General features: G+C 37.3%; 1 protein-coding gene and 2 non-coding genes across 3 annotated transcripts; all 3 read left to right on the top strand.

Moving 5' to 3' along the window:
- The first annotated feature begins 696 nt into the window (after positions 1 to 696).
- Positions 697 to 12921, top strand: LOC131940738 (DNA-directed RNA polymerase II subunit RPB1-like). The gene is made up of 3 exons (XM_059299509.1): positions 697 to 752; positions 11589 to 11880; positions 12043 to 12921. Exons 1-3 carry the CDS (start codon positions 697 to 699, stop codon positions 12919 to 12921), a joined length of 1227 nt encoding a protein of 408 aa, XP_059155492.1.
- A 4097-nt stretch (positions 12922 to 17018) lies between these two features.
- Trnaa-agc (transfer RNA alanine (anticodon AGC)) lies at positions 17019 to 17091 on the top strand. Its single transcript has one exon. It is a non-coding gene; the product is annotated as a tRNA-Ala (tRNA).
- A 3861-nt stretch (positions 17092 to 20952) lies between these two features.
- Trnaa-agc (transfer RNA alanine (anticodon AGC)) lies at positions 20953 to 21025 on the top strand. Its single transcript has one exon. It is a non-coding gene; the product is annotated as a tRNA-Ala (tRNA).
- Positions 21026 to 23464: the final 2439 nt, after the last annotated feature.

The following is a 23464-nucleotide window of genomic DNA, read 5'->3' as shown; positions in this document are numbered from 1 at the left end:
CTTCAGTTTGAACTTTCGCCCACATGCTTAATAGTAAAAATTAAATAAGATTGATTAATTAATTAGTACCGCAACACAATATAAGAACCACAGATGGGCATTTACACAAAATATAATAACCACTGATAGACATGTACACACAATATAAGAACCACTGATTGACATGTACACACAATATAAGAACCACTGATTGACATGTACACACAATATAAATATTACTTATAGACATGTACACAATATATGAACCACTGATAGACATGTACACGCAATATAAGAACCACTGATAGACATGTACACACAATATAAGAACCACTGATAGACATGTACACGCAATATAATAACCACTGATATACATGTACACAAAATATAATAACCACTGATATATATGTATGCACTAATATAATAACCACTGATATACATGTACACACAATATAATAACCACTGATAGACATGTACACAAAATATAATAACCACTGATATACATGTACACACAACACAATAACCACTGATATACATGTACACACAATATAATAACCACTGATAGACATTTATAAGCAATATAAGAACCGTTGATGACCATGTACACGCCATATAAGAACTACTGATGGACATGTACACATAATATAAAAAACCCTCTTGTACAGAAACCACTGAGCATGTACAAAGAATGTTTCAGAAGATCAAACGTTTTTAACGATGTCCAAAAATTTCAGGACACCGCGGTCAACTCACTCGGAGAAAAAAACAGAACAGTCAGACCATCTTTACAAAACCCGGACCGAAAAACCATTCGACCGTCTGTATTTCCGCGACTTTTCTAGACGGACCGTAATTTCAACCCCCTAACAGCCGGCGTAATAACAGCTTGTTTTGGTCATTGATGAATAGGAAGTGACGTCAAATTGGTCACTGCAGTCAGCCTGACCAGCTGAGCGTAAAAATCTGGGAGCCGGAGTCTGACAGGGAAAAGACGTAGCAAGGCGCACAAGGCTGACATTTCGAGCAGGCTGTCCAGATTTGGCGAGGCTGAAGCTCATGCCCAGTTGGTTTCGTTTAGTACATGTTCCTGTGTTGTGTTTTTTTTTCTCTTCCGTGAAGTCAGGTGATTCACGCAGATTGCTTTAAAATATTTCGTTTATTCGAATAAATATCTTAGTTTTTTTTGTTGTTGTTTTTTTTTTTTTTTTCATTTTAAATCTGTTTCAATGTTTAAAGAAAAAGCAACAAAAAAAAATTCGTATGATCGTATATGAATTTTTTTTTTCATTTTTAACTTTGTTTATAGGTAAAATTTCTATTTAAAATGTTAACTTTGTATTTTTTTTTATTAACACTGAAAAGTTAAAATTAAATATTCCTGAAGGCATAGCGTAAATTACTTCTTCCCGTCAACTCAAAATTTGACAGAAGGCAGAGAATTAGATCTTTTATTTACATGTGAAATTTCATTTATCTATCTGAAACAGTAGTCAAGTTATAGGCTTTTGAAAAATTGAAAGTAAAGTGCCACTTTCGGTTATCGGAGAACGCGGAAAAGTGATACAGAACTACAAATTTGATATAATACTTATATATGAAATTTCATCAACCTGGCTGTAACGGTACTCAAGTTATCGGGTTTAAAGACACACACACACACACACACACACACACACACATACACACACACATACGGACAAGATTGCAAAACCATGTTTTTCCGACTCACTCCCCCCCATCCCAAAACAACGCTTATATATATATATATATATATATATATATATATATATATATATATATATATATATATATATATATATGTGTGTGTGTGTGTGTGTGTGTGTGTGTGTGTGAGGGAGAGTGTGTCGGCCTAGATAAGCATATAATTTAAATACATACCACATGCTCTTACATGTATGTGTATAAGCTTTAATCGCTTCAGACTTAGTAGTAAGGATGTTTATCTAAAGTCTATAGTCTGCTTACGTCATGGTGTCACCCACCCCCTCCCACACCCCAATTTTTTTAGTAATAATACGCCTCTGGTTTTAATAACAAGCTTTTATGTAATTATGCACAAAAAAGTAGAAAATAAACGACGCACTTTATCACTGGGTCTCTTTCTAAATATTAGTAGAGGTATCCAATAGATATTAAAGTGATCCACGATTTTGTTTATAGCTATTTAAATTTAAATAGTGTATTTTCTACTTTTTAGTGCATTATTCATTATAACATAAAAGCTTGTTATTAAACCACTTTTTTCATGAACTTTTTATAGTTAAATTTTTAAAAATACTTTTATTTTCAAATAGAAATAATTACATCAGCATAATAATATACAAATGTGTGTGTGCGTTAGTCTTTAAGCTAGTTCAAACACAAAAATTATCATTACATGAATACAATAATGAACATTACTAAAAAATGATATGTCGATCAACAACTCAAATGAAGGTAATTAGAAATGGTATTTTTACCATGATAGTCATAAATGTTTTTACAGTTTTGTTGAGAATTTATTTTACAATATAAACAGCGTGGGAAATTAACAGGAAATATTAACAATTTGTAAGTAAATAGGTAGAAATAATAATTCGTTACGTTTCTTGATGTGACGGAATCTCCTATAATTCGATACATTTCTTGATCTCCTATAATTCGATACATTTCTTGATCTGACGGAATCTCCTGTAATTCGATACATTTCTTGATCTGACGGAATCTCCTATAATTCGATACATTTCTTGATCTGACGGAATCTCCTATAATTCGATACATTTCTTGATCTGACGGAATCTCCTATAATTCGATACATTTCTTGATCTGACGGAATCTCCTATAATTCGATACATTTCTTGATCTGACGGAATCTCCTGTAATTCGATACATTTCTTGATCTGACGGAATCTCCTATAATTCGATACATTTCTTGATCTCCTATAATTCGATACATTTCTTGATCTGACGGAATCTCCTATAATTCGATACATTTCTTGATCTGACGGAATCTCCTATAATTCGATACATTTCTTGATCTGACGGAATCTCCTGTAATTCGATACATTTCTTGATCTGACTGAATCTCCTATAATTCGATACATTTCTTGATCTGACGGAATTTTTATAATTTTTTTCCCCGCCTCAGACAAGTAATTTACAGCGTCAGTTTGCCTTGCATGTTCGCTTAAGTATTACAGTTTTTGTCATCGGCTTGTGATGATTGATACAGATTTACAATAGTAATATTTCTTTCTTACTTGTAGTCTACTTTCATTCATTTAAGATGGTTTACTTATACATAGTTCTAATACAAAACGTCTAAACATAAAAAAAATATTAAAAAATAATAAAATCAACCTGAAAATGGAAATGTGTAATTAATGATGATTCAAGGGATTTGTTTTCCATCGGTGTGGTGGGCTGAGGGTGGGGGGGGGGAGGGGGGGGAGAAGAATTTGGGTTTTTAAGTAGAGCTGAAATAAATTTGAGATTACAGAGAATTAAAATGATACAAATTGTAAGCAACATGATAAGTTATGTTATTACAATGAGACACATCAAAGCAAACATTCTTCCCGTTCCAACATCTATATCTATAGCAGTCCTAAAACATTTTTTAAATTTATTTTTTATTAATTCAATTGTTTTAACCATTTAAAATAGTAATAATAATTTTTGTTTTAATGGTTTAACACAGCATCAAGACATGAACATCAATTGCATACAGATCTATAATAGTAATTAAATTAAAATATTATTCACTTGTCATCAAAGTAGATTTGAGGAGAAACGATTTTACTTGGAATACTTGCAATCTCTTAAAATTAAATATTTCATAAAGGTAAAAGTTTTCAATTTAGACTAGAGTCAAATAATAAGTGTAAAATCTATGAAAAAGTAAATACAAAATAATTACAAAGCAGTATTAATACTCAGGTTCAATTAAATATCAAACAATGAATCTTTTTAAAAGAAATTTTATTGGAATTGAATTTTTCTCTATTATTAACGGTTTTAATGAACATTTTATTTATAGCCTCCCTTGTAATGAAGTTGTAAATGGTAATCGGGCGGAAAATATGGATATTTAATGATAATTAAAACCAATTGTTACTGTTGCAATACTTTGATTATATTCTTCATAATATTAGTAAAGGTATCCAACAAATACTTAAGTGACCCACGCTTTGCTATGTAGTTATTTAAATAGTTGTGTATAATATGCAGTGGCGGAACTAGAAAAAAAAGGCTCCCCCGCAAAAAAATTTTTTTTGGGCCCCCCCTATATGTATATATATATATATATATATATATATATATATATATATATATATATATATATATATATATATATATATATATATATATATATATATATATATATATATATATATATATATATATATATATATATATATATATATATATATATATATATATATATATATATATATATATATATATATATATATATATATATATATATATATATATATATATATATATATATATACATACATACATATATATATATACATACATACATACATACATACATACATACACATACATACAGATATATATTTAAGTAGCCCGCTTCTCTAAATTTTAAATAGTCTATTACCTGAGTATTTTAATCTATTTTATTGCAATGTATAACCACTCTGATATAACGAACCAGACAACAAAGTCACCAATAAGTCCGAACTCATTTCGGGCCCGCAATAATCGTGTTTTACAAACAGAAAAAAAAATTGTATTACGTCTTTATGTTTAACAAAAATTGCGACCAAATGCTGGCTGATCAAAATTATATAAACACGTAAGCTTGATTTCGCAATGGTTTCTCGCGTTATGTTTATTTTTATGATTTTTTGTATTTATATTATTAGTTTTGAATACATTCATTTTTATAGCTATAGGATTTTTTAGTATGCCTTATTTAAATAATAATCAAGAGAATAAATGGCTCTTTAATTTACATAATACAAAACTATTTAAATGAGCTTTATGGGCACCCGTGTTTTAATGAAGGGCAGTAAGTCATGGAAGTAGTGTGAACGTTTGCCTATCTTTCAAAGTAGAGCTCTTATAGATTTTATATTTTTCTACGCAACTGTGTGTGTTAGTTACTGTAGAACAATCACTGCTATAGTAGACCTGTTTGGTTTTTACAAAACCACTATCAAGGTGCACGAAAAACATTATTTATGAAAAGAAAATTCATTGTTTTTTTGATCGGAATTGGGCCCCTAAACGTCGTGGGCCCCCCCGCATTGCGGGGTCTGGCGGCACTGTAGTTCCGCCCCTGATAATATGTGTTCTACTTTTTAGTGCATTATTACATAAAAGCTTGTTATTAAAACCATTTTTTATGAATTAAAAAAAATGTTACTTATAATAATAAATTTCCTATTGGTCTGATTCGTACAAATAGCTTTATTTCTTGTTTTATGTTTTAAAGATTAAAAAATGTTGTATAAAGAGCTTTATTTTCTTTTTAACTGCGTTTCATATGATACTTTTTTTTACTTTCTCGTATATACGAAGTATATAGAAAATCTTGTAATCGTGCAAAAAAAAATCGACGTTCTACACCTCACAGATACGGAAAAACATAATTTTGCAATCTTGACCGTATGTGTGTGTGTGTGTCTGTCTGTCTGTGTATAAACACGATAACTTGAGTACCGTTATAGCTATGTTGATGAAATTTCATATATAAGTATTTTATCAAAATCGTAGATCCGTATCAACTTTTGAGCGATTTCCGATAACTGGAAATGGTACTTTTTCTACATTGAAATTTTCAAAAGCGTATAACTTGAGTAATATTTAAGATAGATTAATGAAATTTCACATGTAAGTAAAAGATCTATATCTCTACCTTCTGTCAAATTTTGATTAATTTCCGTTGACCGAAAGTATTAATTTACGCTATTTCCGATTTCTCAAAAAACGCATGTGAATTTATAAAGTACTAATAATATTCCGCACTATTATACACGGCGTTCGCTTGGTGCGCAATTCTTTTTTATGAGATTTTATTCTATTTTAAAAAGTTAAAGTATTTAAAATGGATTAAAAATCATGTCTATATCCCGAGTTACCATCCCCTGTTGTTTTATATAAGAATATTCGAGAAAGTTTAGGGGAGATCACTACCGGTTTATTTAAAGTTATAATTCGTATAAATCCCTTAAACTTCATTTTAACTTTCTGTTAAAGTTTAAAATAAAATATTTGATATATTATTTTATTTTACTTTAGTGATCCTCTAGTTCACCCCTTGCCCCACCCAGATGCAAGTATCCTCACCCCGCACCTTTATGGTCCCCCCCCCCCCCCCCCATCCATACAGGACACAGAGAGATACAGACTACAGAGAACCGCGGTGAAAATGTAGTACCTGACCCCCAACCTTGTCGACGTCCTACCTATAAACTTTCACTAGTTGATATACCCCGCCCCCCCCCCCCCCCACACACACACCATCCATCCCAAGAAACCCGTACCCCCACCCCCTGCCTCCCCCGCCCTAGTAGTCTAGTTCCTGACGTTTTAATGCCGAGCCTAACAAGGGCCAAGTTCCATCACTCTCGCTGGCCCGACAGGTGTGGATGTTTTATACGGCCGCGGTAATCTCCCCTTGCTGGAATACGAAACCGATTTCTTCGTAGCTTCATATCAACCGGCGTATTCGAACCCGCCCCTTGTCTGCCATGATGCTGGGTCAAACGTGGGACGATCCTTTTCATTGTATCGATACCGCGTATATCAATTGCACTGCATGCCAGCAGATACATATTATCAATACCAATCAATACTATGGATAAATGGCATCAAAGAGGCGTAGATAATTATTAAAATATCTACTCCAATTCGATTAATTAAGCCAAATAACGGCTTTTAGTAATCACAGGATCGATACCAAATGGACACTAGTAACAAGAATCGTCCTTTCCTTGTTGAATATCATTACCTATACCATCTTAACATGCAGCACCAAAAACAAGGCCCATCACTATCACAGTATCGATACCAAGTCGTTAAATTTTATCAAGTATCCTCATATCGATACTACCCTAAAGCAGGAAGAGAAAAAAACTTGTTAAATTAATTTGACTGCTGAAAACGAGGCGCCATCATTAGAGTGACAGTGGTGTATTGTGTGGTGTAACTCTAGATGGTCAGGCGTGACGATGGTCACTTGGTTTGTGGTAGTTGCGGTCAACAACGAGTTCATTTGTTTGTATTTTGCACGGGTTTGCGAGTTTTTTGGACAATCAAGAAATGGTCGAGTGGTATATTGATGATTCCGTCAGATCAAGAAATGTATCGTATGATGTTTGGGGCATTTAGTCAGATCAAGAAATGTATCTAATGATATATGGAAGATTCAAACAGATCAAGAAATGCATCCAATGATATATCGTACATTCCGTCAGATCAAGAATTGTATCTAATGATATATGGACGATTCCGTCGGATCAAGAAAAGTATCAAGAAATCTACAGGACATTACATAAAACAAGTTAATAAAAAGTTTAGTGACAATTTAAGCGCAATTTCCTTAATTAATTTTTTGTGACCGAACGAAAGGATATTTTTGAAAACTTTCTTCGGCAATATTGTTCTAAATTATGTCAGGAATCGATTGGTAAATGTTTCAAGTCGCTAAGTGTTCTGGTTGCCGAGATATGGGCCAAAAACTGCATTTTTTTCGAGGTTTTTTGGCGTTTCCGGGAAATCCATGAAGGAATTCCGGGAATTTTGTTTGGCCCACAATCATCCTCGGAACTTGCTTAACATATTTGCTTTGGAACTAGTCCTCGATATTGCTTCGTTGAGGAGGAGTTACGACTTAAAGCTGCGGACACACATCCATCCATCCATCCATCCATCCATCCATCCATCCATCCAGAAATAACGAATTAATAATCGCAACTGCCAGTATGGAAATTGCGCTAAAAAGTGTTAATGTGGTTCCATCTGTTTACCTAATACAACCTCCAAAAAATGTAAGGCTTATCATGGGATAGTGCGGTTAGCACTTTGCTCCCCAACAAAAGTCATGTACTTATCAAGGCAGGTTGGAGTAAGAGAATTGTATGGACTCGGGATTCGAAATCGAGACTTTCGGGTTAGCTATCGTGCACGCTGGGAACGGAGTGGTCTAGCGGTAGATAGCTGGACTGTCTCAAGTTCGAATCCAGGTTCAAGTCAGTAGACCGTCCCTGCGTCCACCCAACTCTGATGGGTACCTAACTCACTATCTCTTCATACGCTGAGGTCACAGAAACAAGTGAACTCTACTTCACTTGCCCTATTGACCGTTAGGATTGAAAAGGGAACTTTTTTTTTTACTTTTATCGTACACGCTATCGTCCGACCACCCCTTCCATGGCGTCATTGATAACTCTTTTGTTCCTGTTACTAAAACAGAACCCTATCGTTAACAATACTATAAGGCTGTCTGATAAAGATTTTATCTTAAACTGTCCTAAATCTTGAAGAATCACATATGTTATTGCATTCAGCCTCGTCAAAATTTAACACTAAACATAACCCTAACATGAAAACGAACTTTAACTTAAACCATCAACCTAACCCAAACATTGACTTCCGTTGTCTAATCCTACTGGGAAGATTCCAAATTTTCTACAAGACAACTTATGCTTTACTTACAGTAATGTGTACTCTACTATAGTTTTAAGTACTTTAGTACTTTGCTTTCAAGTACTGGGGTTCTACAGTACTATCATCATCATTTCCCGATCTTTCCGGAGACACATGAGACAGATGAAGTAGAGTTCATCTGTTTCAAAGACCTCGGCATATGAAAGTGTTGTGTTCTCAGCACTTTACCCAGCCGCCTTTGCTTTGCCTAACGCGAGTTAGGACGTGACCTGGAAGAAGACACCAAGAAGATTGGATACACCTGGGGACAGTAGGAGAGACTAGCCCAGGACAGAGACGCATGGAAAGCTCTTGTCAACGGTCTATGTCCCAGGAGGGACCACAGGCAAATTTAACTTAACCTAGTTAAGTTCCCATCAGAGCTGGGTGAACTCAGGAACTATTGTAACCTTTATTTTTTTAGTTCTTGGGTCTGTAAGTAATTTGGTCTTTAGTGATGTAGGGAAGGGCGGGGTTCATAGGTAGCGCGCACAAGTACCAACCTGAAATCTCGAGTTCGGATCCCGAGCTCCTCTCTGTTCAAAGTCTATGCGTCCATGCAGTCCTGACTTGGAAAAAGTAAAAGTGGTTGTTCATAGTTCTCAAAACACTATCACATCGTATGTCGAAGTCATTGAAACAGAGGAACTCTACTTCTTCTACCCCATGGATCTTCTTACTGTGGTCTCTGACACTCCGTTATAGTACTTAGTACTTCCGCACTTTGTGCTTTGCTCATTGCCCTTTTGTACATTAACCCTTTATTTGCTTGACAATAAGTCTCTATTGTTTTGGTCTAACTTACATTCTTCAGTAATTTGGTCTATTGCACTTTCAGAGTTTCTTCCAGGCATCTTTTCGAAATGAAATTTATGTAGAAAATATATACTTTTAATAGTGTCCGCAACCCCCCCCCCCCCCCAAATCCCCCCACCCCCCGGAGAAAAAAAAGTCTGAAAGAAACACTGGGTACTTTTCCCTCTTCTGTCTCAAGTACTTTGTCTTCAGTACAATCCAAAAATTTCTACAGTTCGTGTATCGATTTCCTCGTATTCTCTATCCCATAATTCGCCTCTGTAGCGGAATCGATTCCCCGGTATCAATAACTGCGCGATCCTTATCCCGATAAGCCCACGAACAGATTTGCTACAAGCTTAGGGCGGAGAGCGAGTCGGGGATGGCCAGATAAAACGTAACACGAATCGGCAGGGAGGTCAGATAAGACCTGTGTCAGATCTTCTCGCTGGCTCTCGGCTGGGCCCCGAGATCTCGTGTCGCAGAGACCGGATGTTTTACTGCGTCGTAAATTCTGCGCGCAGACGACGATAAAAAGAGAAAAGAGAAAAAAGCGCGGGAAGATAACGGAAGTGACGTCGGGTAGGCGGTAACAAGGATGGATTCGCGGAGGAAGTTTTCGCGGACGTGTTCTAAATATAGGTGACTAACAAGACGGATATATTATAGGGTACATTTTCATACAGTTTTGTTATCGCAGGGGGTAAGGGAAACTACTCTGATAGGAACAAGGGGAAAACACTGGATGTGCCTATTTTATGGAGTGAGTTTCTAGGCTTGGGGGTTGGGCAGTGGCGTTGGCAGGGGGGGGGGGGGGGGGGTTAGGGGTGGTACCACCCCCCCCATAGACCCCTCTCTCTATATATATATATATATATGAACCCCATTCCCTTGAGACGATCCTGGCTACGCCACTGAGGGTTGGGGTGGGGGGGGGGGGCTTCGATTAGTTGGGTAATACCATGAAGACCAAAATTTAAAAAAAAAATTGGATAGTGTTTATTACAGATGGAGTAGAGTTCACGTCATACGGTATAATAAATATTAGGTCGCCATGGAATTCAACTTCAAATCAATCTTATGACAAGAGTCGGGTACTCACTATAGCTGGGTATGCTCAGTGACATCTTACTGACCCGAAACCGGAGTTGCAATCGATCAGGTTCCGTATGATAAGCAATTAACAGTCTCCATAAAATATAGTGTGAGTTTTGTTTTATAAAAATACACACGTATATAAGTAATTCACCTTCGAAGGCAATGACATATTAAAAAAACACACACACTAATCTAAGTTTCTGCTTAAGATCTACATTGAAATACAAAAATAATAATTAAATTGTAGTAAGTTTTAATTGCACGCGATGTTCCTAGCATTTTTTTTCGTCCGTGTTAATTCCTATAAATTAAGTAAAATGGAAATATTTGTCGCCCAAAACGATGATATTAGACAACAGCTACATTCTGAATACAGAAAAATTCACTCACCGAGAAATACAATGTAAATTTATGCTTTTATCCAGGACATCACAAAGTCGGGGTTTTGTATATTGGCTATAAGTTTTAAAAGCATTATAAATTTAGAAATTAGGAAATGTAGCATTTTATGATGATTTACTTAGTCAACACGCATTAAAATAGAAATTAATTTATCGTTGTTTATAAGGGCAAAGCTTAATGTACAAACTTTGAGTGGGTAGTTTATTTATTTGGCTCACCATAATTTTGTGTGACATGCTTCCGATAAATATTTTGATTTGTTATTTTAATACACACTAAATTACACATGAAAAGTTCAATAGGGATAATGCGCGATGACCATTCATATCTTACTTTATGTTTACTTTTGTAAACTATACGGCGAAGACTTAAAAAATCAAATGGTTTTAGCTTTTGTTATTATTGCTTTGTTATTTAAATTAGTATACATTCAACGCGTAGAGAAAAAGACAAACATTCTGTTAGGATAATTTGACGGCAGTTTTCACACAGTAGTTTTCATACAACAATCCACACAAGAAGCAAACAAAACACCCAACAAAATATCCAAGAACATCTCTAAAAACTGTACAAGAATCCACACCATGCGCATATAGACTACAGACTAACTTGAAACAGACTTCTTGCCACAGACTAACTGCCACAGGCCTGTCACAGACCTTTTGTCCCAGGCTACCTTCTACAGGCTACAGGCCACCTACCGTAGGCTACCGGCCAAAAACCTCCCAAAGACCTTTTACCAAAAGCTTCCTGTCAAAGACCTACTATTGGGCTCCTGCCACAGGTTACCTGCCACAAGGTTCCTGCCACAGGCTACCTGCCACAGGCTACGTGCCACAGGCTACCTGCCACAGACTACCTGCCACAGGCTACCTGTCACAGGGCTCCTGCCACAGACTACCTGCCACAGGCTACCTGCCACAGGCTACCGGATAGAGATCTGCCACAGGCTACCTGCCACAGACCTCCTGCCACAGGCTACCTGACACAGGCTACCTGTCACAGGCTACCGGATAGAGATCTGCCACAGGCTACCTGACACAGGCTACCTATCACAGGCTACCTGACACAGGCTACCTGCCACAGACCTCCTGCCACAGACCTCCTGCCACAGACCTCCTGCCACAGGCTACCTGCCACAGATCTCCTGTCATAGGCTACCTGCCACAGACCTCCTGCCACAGACCTCCTGCCACAGGCTCCTGCCACTATCACCTGCCACAGAACTCCTGCCACAGATCTCCTGCCACAGACCTCCTGCCACAGACCTCCTGTCACAGACCTCCTGCCACAGACCTCCTGCCACAGGCTACCTGCCACAGATCTCCTGCCACAGACCTCCTGCCACAGACCTCCTGTCACAGACCTCCTGCCACAGACCTCCTGCCACAGGCTACCTGCCACAGATCTCCTGTCACAGGCTACCTGCCACTAACCTCCTGCCACAGGCTACCTGCCACAGATCTTCTGCCACAGGCTACGTGCCACAGGCTACCTGCCACATACCTCCTGGCACAGGCTACCTGCCACAGGCTACCTGCCACAGGCTACCTGCCACAGGCTACCTGCCACAGGCTACCTGCCACAGGCTACCTGCCACAGGCTACCTGCCACAGACCTCCTGCCACAGGCTACCTGTCACAGGCTACCTGCCACAGACTACCTGCCACAGGCTACCTGCCACAAACCTCCTGCCACAGGCTACCTGCCACAGACCTCCTGCCACAGGCTACCTGTCACAGGCTACCTGCCACAGGCTACCTGCCACAGGCTACCTGCCACAGGCTACCTGCCACATACCTCCTGCCACAGGCTACCTGCCACAGGCTACCTGCCACGGGCTACCTGCCACAGACCTCCTGCCACAGGCTACCTGCCACAGACCTCCTGCCACAGGCTCCTGCCACAGACCTCCTGCCACAGGCTACCTGTCAGTGGCAGCTTACAACAAACCATCTGCCATAAGCCAATATATTGTTGATGTATGGGGTGGGGGTGGTTTGTGTATTTGTTAGTAGCGAGATACGTGCGTGGCGGAGATAGGAGGGTGGCGAAAAGGTTATCTCCAGCAGGCGATTAGGGGCGACATGACCTGGTAGTGTACTCCCATGGTGGACAACATGGGGGTGGTGGGGTGGGGGCGGGGGGTTACATAGTGAAGATATGAAACTTGCATAGTAAGAAAAAATAATGTTGGATTTGTTGTATATGTGGGTGTGAATGTTGTTGTGGACAACATGGGGGGGGGGGGGGGGGTTCATATGTGGGTAGTGAAGGTATGAAACTTGTATAGTAAGAAAAAAATAATTTTGGATTTTGTTGTATATGTCGGTGGGAATGATGTGGTCGAGTGATAGAGTACATGAACACTAACCTTTAAGCTGGGCAACTGTAGGGCATTGCTTTAATGTCTAGAGACGTGAAAAGAGGAGAAAGATGGACAAAAAGGTGAACCACACAATTACAGGGTAAGCAGTTGCTACCGTAACTCTACTTCATTACATGACCGAGTATTTAAATAACATTACGGCCACCAACCTTCCCTCTATGGGGAAAAAGCTAATGTTCAACGTGTATTTTGTGTGTGTAGCGTTGTAAAATATGTATACAAGGAAATAATTATGTGTTTTTCAAAATGACTGCGCGGCATTTCATTACATCTGCGCAGTTCATATGGAAAATAGATGAAACTTTAACATCATCATCAATATCATCATCTTTTTACTTTTGTGCCCAAGACACACGGACTCGCCACAGAAACCCCTTTCCACTTTTGCCTGTCTTTGGCCCTTTGTTGTTTTGTTTTTACAAGCTTTTATTTAACTCACTTCCTCGTCAGTCTGTCTAGACGGAAACGCAGGAGTGAAAATTCGGACAGTTCTACTTGACCGATACGATTCACAGTTGGCACGTGGGTCAAGACATGAAGACAATGCAATCTGAAACTAAATTTGACTTAATTGGATGCCTAATTAATTTTTTATGAATTAATAAAAATTTGGACCGAATTAGTAGGCATGTCTAGCCAACCACACCACACGCGTCATCACCTTCAGTAGCTGCGCCATCACGACCACGTAATGGCTGCGTTCAAAAACCATTGCGCGCCTACTGAACGTGATGTTCAGTAGGCGCGCAATGGTTTTTAGTCATGTAACTCTATTGTAAATAAAACATGTAAAGTACTGAAAAAAAATTCATAAAAAACGTTTTAATAACAAGCTTTTATGTAATGATGCACTAAAAAGTAGAAAATAAATTATAGACTACTATTTAAATAACTATAAAGAAAAGCGTGGGTGTCTTCCTTAACATTAGTAAAGGTATCCAATAGATACTAAAGTGACCCACGCTTTTCTTTATAGTTATTTAAATAGTAGTCTATAATTTATTTTCTACTTTTTAGTGCATCATTACATAAAAGCTTGTTATTAAAACGTTTTTTATGAATTTTTTTTACAAGCTTTTATTTAACTCACTCCCTCGTCAGTCTGTCTAGACGGAAACGCAGGAGTGAAAATTCGGACAGTTCTACTTGACAGATACGATTCACAGTTGGCACGTGGGTCAAGACATGAAGACAATGCAATCTGAAACTAAATTTGACTTAATTGGATGCCTAATTAATTTTTTATGAATTAATAAAAATTTGGACCGAATTAGTAGGCATGTCTAGCCAACCACACCACACGCGTCATCACCTTCAATAGCTGCGCCATCACGTAATGGCTGCGTTCAAAAACCATTGCGCGCCTACTGAACGTGATGTTCAGTAGGCGCGCAATGGTTTTTAGTCATGTAACTCTATTGTAAATAAAACATGTAAAGTACTGAAAAAAAAATTCATAAAAAACGTTTTAATAACAAGCTTTTATGTAATGATGCACTAAAAAGTAGAAAATAAATTATAGACTACTATTTAAATAACTATAAAGAAAAGCGTGGGTGTCTTCCTTAACATTAGTAAAGGTATCCAATAGATACTAAAGTGACCCACGCTTTTCTTTGTAGTTATTTAAATAGTAGTCTATAATTTATTTTCTACTTTTTAGTGCATCATTACATAAAAGCTTGTTATTAAAACGTTTTTTATGAATTATTTTTTTTGACAATCTCCAAGATAGTCCGGCCTTTGTCAGTTGCGTTTCTGCTGTGTGCCTTCACTTCTCCCTTGGTTTTTCTCTTTTCTATACTAACATAATGATTAAATGACTTACTGACCAGATGACTTAGTGATTAAATGACTTACTGACCAGATGACTTAGTGATTAAATGACTTACTGACCAGATGACTTAGTGATTAAATGACTTACTGACCAGATGACTTAGTGATTAAATGACTTACTGACCAGACGACTTAGTGATTAGATGACTTAACGACCAGATGACCTTACAACTAACAGACTTAATGACCAAATGACCTACTGAATAAATGGTTTAATGACCAGATTACTTAATGATCAAATGACTTAGTGACCATACCACCTAATTATTATATAACTTAATGACCAGATGACCTAAAGATCAAATGACTAAATGAGCAGATGACCTAATGATTAAATGATAAAATGACCTTACGACCAGATGACCTAAAGATTAAATGACTAAATGAGCAGATGACCTATTCAATAAATAAGTTAATGACTTAATGTTCATATAATTATTATATGACTTAATGATCAGATAACTTCATCATTAATTGATGTAATGACAAAATGACCTAATGATTATATGATTTATGACCCGATATATAATGATAATTTGGCTTAATGGTAAGATTACCTCATGATTAAATGAACTAATGATTAAATAACCTAATGATTTAATGACCGTGATTTTAAAATACAAAACAGGGAGAAGGCCTTGAGACCGGAAAACCGGTTCGCCGTTGGTGCCGGATTCGATCCACCCGTAGATGACCGTGCCGGATCGCGCATGACAGAGGCGAGACTTCCTGCACCATAGGCCATCCGACACGAGCTTTCCCTGGGTGTTAGGTCCGACAGGGATAATACCCGGCGGGGGGGATGGGGTGGGGGGGGGGAGGAATGTCCGATTTATCGCGAAAAAATATTTTAAATTGTGATTATCGCGGAGATGGGGCCGTGGGGGGGGGGGGGGGGGGGGTAATTCTAGCATGAGGATCTACTCGGAATATTAAATGACATAGGGTAGATGAAGTAGAGTTTTTCTGTTTAGGATGGTTTTGTGTGGTTAGTACTATATCCAGTTGTCGCTCAAAACATAAATGGGGAGCGGAACGCGAGACTTTCTATAAATAGAGCTAGTAAGTAGGTCACCTACTTCTCGTGCTCGTACTTGCCAGCTAGTATATTTCAAACCAAATATCAATATAGTTTATTAAATTGGTTAAAAAAATATTAGAAAAGTTACTTCCGCTAACGTTAAGTTATTTTAATCGTAAACAATCGACTACAAGATGCAGGCTAGATTAAAGGAAAATATAGCTCAGATTTTAAGTTGTGATTTTTTTTTTAAATAAGCATAGTTTGTTACTATTTATTCGAATCTACAATAAGTTATCCTAAACGAAGTTACAGTGTTTCTTCCAGACTTTTTTCTCCGGGGGGGGGGGGGGCACTTGAAATTTTCGGGGAGAGCGGTAGACTTTCTTCGGGGGGGGGGGACACTGTTAAAAGCATATATTTTCTATATAAATTATATAAATTTCATTTCGTTCGGGGGGTGGGGCGGTAGAAGAAACTCTGCGTAGTTACAATATCAATATAATATTAATACCCAAGGGTTACCGGTACTTAATTTAATTCTATTATTAGTAAAAAAAAAATTATAACCGTTGTATTTTGAGAACTCCTGGTATTTTAAAATCTTGAAGCGAGAACTACAAACAAATATTCCCAATGTTGTTTGTTATCAATGGGAATCAACTTCAAATAATAAAATTAGTTCGAAAATGTATATCTCTCCCTGACTAACGAGATTTCGAATTATAAGCGACAGAGACCGAGACTTAAAAGCCATCACAGTACGTTGATGTTTATGTTGTGAATGTTATCAGAAAATAGGCAATCTTATCAGTAGGGGCTGTAGCTCAAGTGGTAGAGCGCTCGCTTAGCATGTGAGAGGTACGGGGATCGATACCCCGCTGCTCCAAGATATATTTTATTTTTTATTTTCCTGTTATTTATTTTAAATATAGATCGCTTAAAAAGATCTAAAGATAGCACAGGGCATTTATTTTTTCTAACGCCGTTTTAGTAAAATTCATGTTTTGACAGTTCAATTAATCTTTATCACAAACAAAGTTCAAATTCTAATGCGACAGTTAACTGTTCAATTATAAAATTTTCACGTCGCTCAAATTCCTCCTAAAGACCTACTTTTGGTTTAGCCATACAATCATGTAGGCAGCGGCGTCACCAGGTAGGGTGTTAACCGGTGCGGAGAATCTCGCCCCACTCCCTCCAACAATTTTGCATTTTTCGTTTGGTGTCACCTTTTCCCCTATTATTTTATTTTTTTTATTTGATAAAACATATTTTAAGAAATAATTTTACGTAACTTTACGATTTTTCTAAATGGTGTCACCCCCCTCCCACCAAGTGGTGTCACCCAATGCGGGCTCTATCCCCAGATCCTAACTGTAATAACGTCCCTTGAATCTGAGGGGAGTAAAAAGGTTGAGAATAGGGTGTGGGGGTGGGGAGTGGAGGGTTGGATTCGGACTTGTGTGTATGTTTGTGGTACTGGGTAGTGATAGGGTAGGGAAAAGATGTGGGTGGGGAAGGGGGGAGGGGTAAATTAAAAAATGTCTCGTAGCTAATAGTTTTAAATTGCTTTGAAAATATGTTTTATAGAGTATCTTAAATTATGCTTTTCTTTTTTGCCACAACTAGTCTATATAGGCCTGCTTAACTACACATTAAATAATTAAATAAAAAAATATGTGTGTTTTTGTTTTTCAACTGCTGGAGTTTAATTTCAATCAATGCAATCATTTCGCGCGCAGACCAGCAGACAGAGAGCCGCCTGTGTAGCCAAGTATCCCTAACAAACCCCCAGCTCAATCGAGTTCTCTGCCCTCCCGGAAGGAGTTTACTCGTCAGCCCGGGGTAGCGAAAAACATCCACGACGCATGCGCCGGAAGCGAGGCACGTGACCGAAACGTCCGCCACCTAGCGGCGAAGGCGGCGGACCAATGGCTAGCCGGCAATTACGGACAGATGAGCCGGGGCCATGGAGGAGTCGAGGTGGGGGGGGGGGGGGGTGACAGGAAAATTGGATGGTCGCCCCCTGAGAGCGAAGCGTGACTCTGTGACTCTGCGTCTTGTTAGCGGCGTCACGGCGTCACTGCTACCCGCCGGTTGTTTGAATTTAACCGGAGTTTGTCCGAAAGAACGCTTTTGTGAACGGGCGATTTCAGTCCATAATCATTTTGTGAAAATTATAATTATAATTTTTCGTTGTTGTTGATAGCCCCCCTTCTCCCGTGGTACCTGGGGGCTATTGTGGCCTTAATCTGTGGGCAAAGCGTATCATTGGCCAATTGATATGTGTCCACTTTGAAATAATTGAATTGATATCCTCGTTATAGTTCTACTCGTAGACTAGAATAAAAATGTTGTTTTTTTTAAACCATTAAACGTACGCGTATATTCGTATAGCATGAATAATTATAAATTCAGTAAACTTTTGAGTTAAGACTAAAGTTAGGCAAAGACAATTAATTTGCTTAATTAGGGTTAGAATTTCAGGGAAGAGAGGGCGCCCATGACAGACCTGGAGGTGGAGTCTTTTTGGAGAACTGACGACAGCTGTGATGTCTTAGGAGATGGTTTACTTATACATAGATCAAATACAAAACGTCAATTACTATTTTATTATAAAAAAAAAAAAAAAAAAAAACAGAAAATGTAAATTGTGAAATAAATGATGATTCAAGGGATTTTTTTTTCATCGGCGTGGTGGGCTGAGGGGGCATGCGGCTCTTTTGACGTCCAGATGCGGCTCTCCAGCTCCTTGCACAAATATTATATAATTTCATTTTTAGTGGACGGTGGCGTACGACTTTACCCTGCGTTCAGTGGGATGAAAGATAAGCCTGGTGAGAACCAAAGGACAGAAGCGAAAGATGCAAGTTATTCAAACCGATATCCAAGCCAGTTAGTCGGCATTTGCCGTATTGAGTCCTGACTGGCTAATGGGAGACACCTCCTAAGCCGGTAATATCCGTAAAGAAAAAAATAAAAGAAAAATTAACAGCTTCTAAAGTGGATTGAGATAGTCCTAAAATAATATTATTTGATTACTAATTTTACTCTTCTGGCGAAACATGTCTATGTTTTTATATGAATAAATATTATTTCATATTTAAAGCTGTTTATTTTAACTAACAAATCAACTTTATTTACCTAATCAAATACCGAATATTGAACTAAAAATGGTGTGGCTCTTTAAAAACTGGGAAAGTTTGTAAATTGTAACTTTTGGCTCTTGCATATCAAAAGGTTGCCGTCCCCTGTACTAGTGGGTGATATGGTGGTTCCATCCTTATTCTATTCAGATGTTTTAATTTGGAAGGTGTTTATTTTAGCTAGAATTTCATGTTTAAATTTTTTTTTCTACATTTTTTGTGTGCCTCAGACACGTAATTTATAGCCTCAGTTGTGTGTTCGCTTTAGAATTACAGTTTTCATCATCGGCTTGTGAGGACTGATACAGATTTACAATAGTAATATTTCTTTCTTACTTGTAGCCTACTTTCATTCATTTAAGATGGTTTACTTATACATAGATCTAATACAAAACGTCTAAATATAAAGAAAAATTAAAATTAAAATCCAACCTGAAACTGAAAATGCAAATGTGTATTTAAATGATGATTCATTAGATTTTTTTTTCTCGGCGTGATGGGCTTAGGCGACGAGGGCGGGGAGAGGGGGAATTTGTTTTTTTTTTGTTTTTTTTTTGAAAAGTTATGTTATTTTTTTTTTTTTTTTTTTCACTCTTTTTTTTTTTTTTTTGAAAAGTTATGTTATTACTTTTTTTTTTCTTTTTTTAAGTTATGTTATTACAATGAGACACAAAACAGAATCCAGAAGTCATTAATTAATAACAAAATATGAAATTCAATTTATCAGCTTTGTCATAAAACAAACCTAATGTTTTCTAATAAAGTATCAACAAAAGTGTAATTATTATTTTATAAAACTGCAAAAGTTGAAGCACGTTTGTTATAAAAGCATTATGTCAAAAATGTATTTTAACAAAAAAACAAAATGCACATATTTATCATTGCATTTTCCTTAAGTTTCCGACTTTTTAAATTAACTTTTTTTAATTTCCCTTAATTTGCATTCAAACAAAATGGGAGATAAACTTTGTCTTAAACTTGGTAAGGAATTAAAAATTTAGCTGTTTCTTCGCTAACGTCCTAGTAATGATCAATATCGAACTAAAATGTTACTAATTTAAACTCCTAATCACTAAAAGAAGAAAATAAAACAAATATTTTAAAAAATTTATAATGACAATCTTTTATAAATGCACAGCTAATTTACAACTAAAAAATGAATCAAGGGTCGCTTCCTAAATATTACTATTAGTAAAAGTATCCAATGGATAATAATTGTATAGTGACCCACGCTTTTCATTGTAGCTATATAAATAGTAGTGTGTTATTATATATTTTAAGAAATTTATTTATTTTCTACTTTTTAGTGCATTATTACATAAAAGCTTGTTATAAAAACGTTTGTTATGTTTTTTTTAAATATGAAGATAATAAAAAGTAGAATATAAAACGTCAAAAGTGCGTCACTTAAGAAATATCATCTTCCCGTTTTGCGAAAAAAAAAATATCATTGCTAGATAATTTATTGTAAAAAAAAAATTGAATACCCGTTCTTTTAAAACATGTACAATTGGCCATACCTGTTTTATTTAGACTGTTAGTTTTGACGTTATCTTAAAGTCTACATGATTAGTAACTAACATCAATCTAATTGGTCATCAGGGGCTGTAGCTCAAGTGGTAGAGCGCTCGCTTAGCATGTGAGAGGTACGGGGATCGATACCCCGCTGCTCCAAACGATTTTTTTTTCAACTACTACAATTTTTTTAATCTAAGGAGCAAGTAGATGTGTTTGAATCAGATTAGAGAAATTTTCTTCCCTAACCCATGTGCTAATTCAACAAATTAGTTAGTTTTGAAGCTTCGCTGTAAAACTAGTCTCGCGCTGGCCTTAATGTCGTAATATGAACTTAGTGACCCGTTCTGACCAGACGATAAGGGTGAAGTAGAGTTCATGTGGGCATGTTGGAATCGTTTCTTTGACCAGCTGCCTATAATATCCCTTCATGTGGACGTAGGGCGACCCAGATTCCGGGTACCGAACAGGAGAATTTCCGGACGGCAGTCGCTATTTTCGCTTACTATATTTTCTTACAAAGTCAGAGTGTTGTGTGTTTTTAACTATCAAATCTGGGGGGAGGAGGGGTGTCATACCAATGTCCGATGAATAATCTTTTAAAACGGGTGTCAGGTTACAAAAACAAAATACAAACAGAGGTTTAATGGTTTTTTCCTCTATATTCTAACTTGTAAAGTTGGACGGTATGTCCTTCAACACAAATATTACGTATCAACATGTTATACGCCATCTAGGTCGTTGACTCTGATTTCAACCTGCTTTTCTTCTTCTTAACCATGATCTTTACCTACCCGACCACACCGACCCCACGGACTAATGGTATTTCAATTTTAATGGAGAAAATTGCTTCGAGATACGAGCAATTTGACACTATAGCATTTTGAGATACGAACACTTTGATTTACGAACACTTTGATTTACGAACACTTTGATTTACGAACAATTTGATTTACGAACAATTTGACATACGAGTAAGGTGAATGAACCAGTAACATTCGTATCTCATTGTAAAACTGCACTATTACAACATGTAAATGTCAATGCTAACACTATCCGTGATAAAAATCCACAGTTCTTTAATGCCTGACCCCAAAACGAAACCACATATCACACTACTACTTACAAATTAAAACACTTATGTTCAGATGAGTCTACTATCGAAAGTGGGTTACAGCTAAACTCTGAAAACTTGCATTCAATGAAATGAGAGGTTTTCTTCATAGAAATAATAAACACATACGACCTACACTTTCTTCCCCCAACGTCTTCTCGAGGTCCGCGTTACCATGGCAACAATCATGATTGACCAGTCGAGGTATCCGGCCCGATCACGTGCCAGAAAAATAACCCCACGTGACGCGTGCGGACTTGTCAATTAAAAATACGGATCTCTTTTCCCGAGTACCACTTGGTCCGTCGTGTCGTCTTGGTTGTGGGGCGAGGGTGTGGGGGTGGGGGGAGGGGGGGTAAGGCGCAAAATTTAATGAGGTTCTCAATAGGAGATCGTCAGACGTGAACACGGGAGTCACGTGGTGGTTGGAATACATTTTTGTTAAAGTCTTGTCTTGTTGGTGAGGATTGGGATTGTAAAATGCTACAGTCTTGTTGGTGAGGATTGGGATTGTAAGATGCTACAGTTTTGTCATGTTGGTGAGAATTGGGATTGTAAGATGCTACAGTTTTGTCATGTTGGTGAGAATTGGGATTGTAAGATGCTACAGTTTTGTCATATTGGTGAGAATTGAGATTGTAAGATGCTACAGTCTTGTTGGAGAGATTGGGATTGTAAGATGCTACACTCTTGTCATGTTGGTGAGGATTGGGATTGTAAGACATGGAGTTTACTAAGAAATTATTTAAATTTATTTATTACTAACTAATCAGTATAACGTCCGTTTCAACATTTCTTTGATATTATCAAGAATTCTAACTTGATTATTATAATGATGTTTGAAAGGTCTAAAATTATGGCGTGGTCGAGTCGGTAAAGCCCATGGTTGCTAAACCGCAATGTCTCGAGTTCGAACCCACGGGCAGATGAGGCCGGGGACAGCTGGGGACAGCAACTCATCTAGGAGAGACAACTCCAAAATTAAACAACTGCTGCCTTGTAGTTTGTTCTTGATTGGACAAAGGCTGTGGAAGCAAATCCAAAAAGAAAAGCAGGTGTGAAATCGGAGTCAATGGCCTAAATGACGCATAACCAGTTGACACGTATACTTTATTGTATTGGAAGAGATCCCTTCCAACACTAAAATTAAGAACGAAGAAGAGGAAGTCAACCTCATTATCTTTGTTACATTAATAAGGTTTTTTAGATGTAACGTTCCATCTGCCTTTGTTACGATACTGTTTTAGTTCTGAAATACAGTCTATACATGTTTAGAGTTTAGTTGGTCAAGTCCCCCTTTCAGACTTAACGATGTAGTAGAGAGTATATGTTTCTTGATCTCAGGATGCGAACGGATGATAAGTGTTTCTTTCGGGCCTCTCATCGGTAATTAATTTTTACCCCCCCCCCCCCCCCATCGCTTGTCTGAAAGAAACACTGGGGATGGCGTGGTCAATGCCCAGCAGCCTTTCCTTCCCCTAACG

Source organism: Physella acuta, unplaced genomic scaffold (genome assembly GCF_028476545.2).
Source record: "Physella acuta isolate Inbredline_101_S28 unplaced genomic scaffold, ASM2847654v3 ptg000328l, whole genome shotgun sequence".
Lineage (NCBI taxonomy): Eukaryota > Metazoa > Mollusca > Gastropoda > Physidae > Physella > Physella acuta.
Note: the sequence above shows the minus strand (reverse complement) of the source record. Positions and strands in the feature narration are given on the sequence as shown.

Bases quoted from the DNA above. Each gene is read 5' to 3' on its own strand.
- LOC131940738 (XM_059299509.1), top strand. From the start codon at position 697: ATGTCCAAAAATTTCAGGACACCGCGGTCAACTCACTCGGAGAAAAAA. The intron at 753-11,588 runs GTCAGACCATCT...TTCTTGCCACAG, and splicing joins TCGGAGAAAAAAACAGAACA to ACTAACTGCCACAGGCCTGT. The intron at 11,881-12,042 runs GCTACCGGATAG...TACCTGCCACAG, and splicing joins CCACAGGCTACCTGCCACAG to ACCTCCTGCCACAGACCTCC.